Raw genomic sequence first — 2,285 nt, forward strand, 5'->3', positions numbered from 1 at the left:
TATATATATATATTTCTTTGAAAATTCCATAGCCATGTAATAACATTACTTTCCATCACAATACTACATAGCACACATCCACTTACAGGAGCACTGATTTCCTAAGATTCCAGAGGTGTTTCACTCTGATGATCAGTGGAAGGGCCTCACCATCCTACAGGCAGTAGGATGGGGAACAACACCATCTTGCCATGAACTTAATCAAGCTCACAGGAAACTCATCACCAGATGTTGTGTGTTACATTCATTAGGATTTATGGCAGATAAAGTTAAAACAACAATAACTTAAACATAATTAAATATTATTTAAGAAACTATGTGTTTAAATTATTTTTTAAAAAAATAACCTCTTTTTGGCCATTATAATAAAATAATACACTTGGGGAAGGTTGGGAAGAAATAAATAAGATTTTCCAAGATTCTGTCTCTCAGTCCAGGTATGAAGGTTCAAGGCTTCTGTGTTCGGGACTTTTGGTCCAGGAGCTTTATGGCATTCTGGACCCACTTCTGCTTGGGGTCAGCACAGACTTCCCTGTCCGCTTTGGTCTTGAAGCTGTGGGGAAAAGAGGACAGAGTTAAATGGAGTGTCTTGAGGATTTTTCCCAGGAGTCTGATCCATTGGCCCCTAAAGCTGATTAGCCCTTGCTCCCTGGTTGAGGAGCCTGAATGGGGACAAGAAGAAGGGGAAATGGGAGGAAGAAACCTCTTTTCCAGAAAAGAAGTTCTGCTGTTACTGCCCCAGGGGAAACCCTCCAGACCCTTGGCTAAAGGAACTTGGATGATCTGACCAAGCTCCTAGAAAAGGAGCCCGGAGTGTACATATTTTCCTTCTTGTGGGCTCAGTTTGTCTACGGAGTGAAGGGTCCTTTGGCTTAGGTGTTTCATTTATCTGACTCATCTGGACACACAGAACTCATAGAACTTTTGGCTGTGGGTGCCAGGGCATGGTCCACTTACATCACAGCTTCCTGGGGACACTGGCTGTTGGTGATTCTCGTGTAGCTGTCCAGCTTCTTGAAGGGGATCTTCCCATTGGTCACACTAAAGCAGCAGGTGATTGGGATAGAAACTGAATCTGAAAAATATTTTGCAAAGAACCAGAGAGTTATGATGTGTTGTAAGCACACATGTGTCAGAGAAAATGAAGGAGACAGGAGATAAAGCTAGTGCTGGAATTCTAGCTAGGACCCACCACTCCCACGTTCAGAGCCTTAGTCCAGATCCCACAGGTAAAATGCTACCTGTGAGTCAGTTTCTTCTACTGAACTGTGGGGTCTCTCATTGCTGACTGCAAATGGGGAACTCTTAAGTAACAAGATTAATCCTTGTAGTGTGATTCAGAGAGTCTACTGATACAAAACCTCTGAACCTGGGAAGATTCTAAAAACTTGCTTCCCAGCTCTATCCCCATGGGCTTAGAGCCAACCTGTGTCACAGGCTGAGACAGATGCCTATGGGTCTTTATTCTTTACAGTCACCATTCTGGAAGTTACGCTGGACCATGATCCGACATTGGAAGCCTCCAGCAAGAATTTCCTCCTCTCTACTATTGCCTGAAATGTCTTTTCCATCCACAATGAGAAATGGTCCTTCCTTCTGTGCCCCATCCCCAAATAAGATGAGGATAGTTGAGATTGCATTTAGTGTCCCGAAGGTGGTACTGGGCAAGATAACGGAGCCTGGCCCCAGGGGCCTCAGCTTCTAGTTTTGGTCCTGCCTCTGACCAGCTGTGAGGTGCCAGCTCTTCTTAATTCGTCTCTTGCTTTCACCTTCTCCATCTTTGCAACGCAGGCGACGTAGCAAGCATGGGGTGACTTATGCCCGGGGTTAGTAGCTGGGGTAGTGAAAATGTTAAGGCCGAAGAAGAGAGGAGCCTTACCTGGCTGAGCGAGCACCTGGGTGCTGAAGGCGGCTGCCACGAGCAGCAGACACAGAATCCCAGCAGAGACCTTCATGTTGGAGGGTGAGCACGGGCGCTTCAGCCTGAGAGTTGGTAGTTGCTGAGCTGGTCTCAGTCTCTGGAAATCTGGCTCCTCTGGCTGATCTGCCTGCCTTTTATAGGGAGCAGAGTGCATGGGTAGCGTCATGTTTAAGGAAGGACCGAAGAAGCCCCTGAATGTGCTGAGTAAACACCAGATCCTGGTGGTGATTTCCGAACATCGAGAAAAGGAAGTTGTGCAGTTTCCATCATCTGTTGGGGCTGTGGAGCAGAGGTGGAATAATATGTGGCCATGCCAGCAAAATGTACAAAGTGACATCATTAGACTTTTAAGAGCTCTGATTTC

General features: G+C 46.0%; 1 protein-coding gene across 1 annotated transcript; it reads right to left on the bottom strand.

The window, feature by feature from the left end:
• On the bottom strand, window positions 1–2,024 carry CCL8 (C-C motif chemokine ligand 8). Its single transcript, XM_043900890.1, has 3 exons — window positions 1,880–2,024; window positions 958–1,075; window positions 1–553 (listed from the first exon to the last, which is right to left on the bottom strand). The coding sequence occupies exons 1-3, from the start codon at window positions 1,953–1,955 to the stop codon at window positions 448–450; spliced, it is 300 nt and encodes a 99-aa protein (XP_043756825.1). The 5' UTR covers window positions 1,956–2,024; the 3' UTR covers window positions 1–447.
• Window positions 2,025–2,285: the final 261 nt, after the last annotated feature.

This window comes from Cervus elaphus, chromosome 5, assembly GCF_910594005.1.
Source record: "Cervus elaphus chromosome 5, mCerEla1.1, whole genome shotgun sequence".
Classification (NCBI taxonomy): Eukaryota; Metazoa; Chordata; class Mammalia; order Artiodactyla; family Cervidae; genus Cervus; species Cervus elaphus.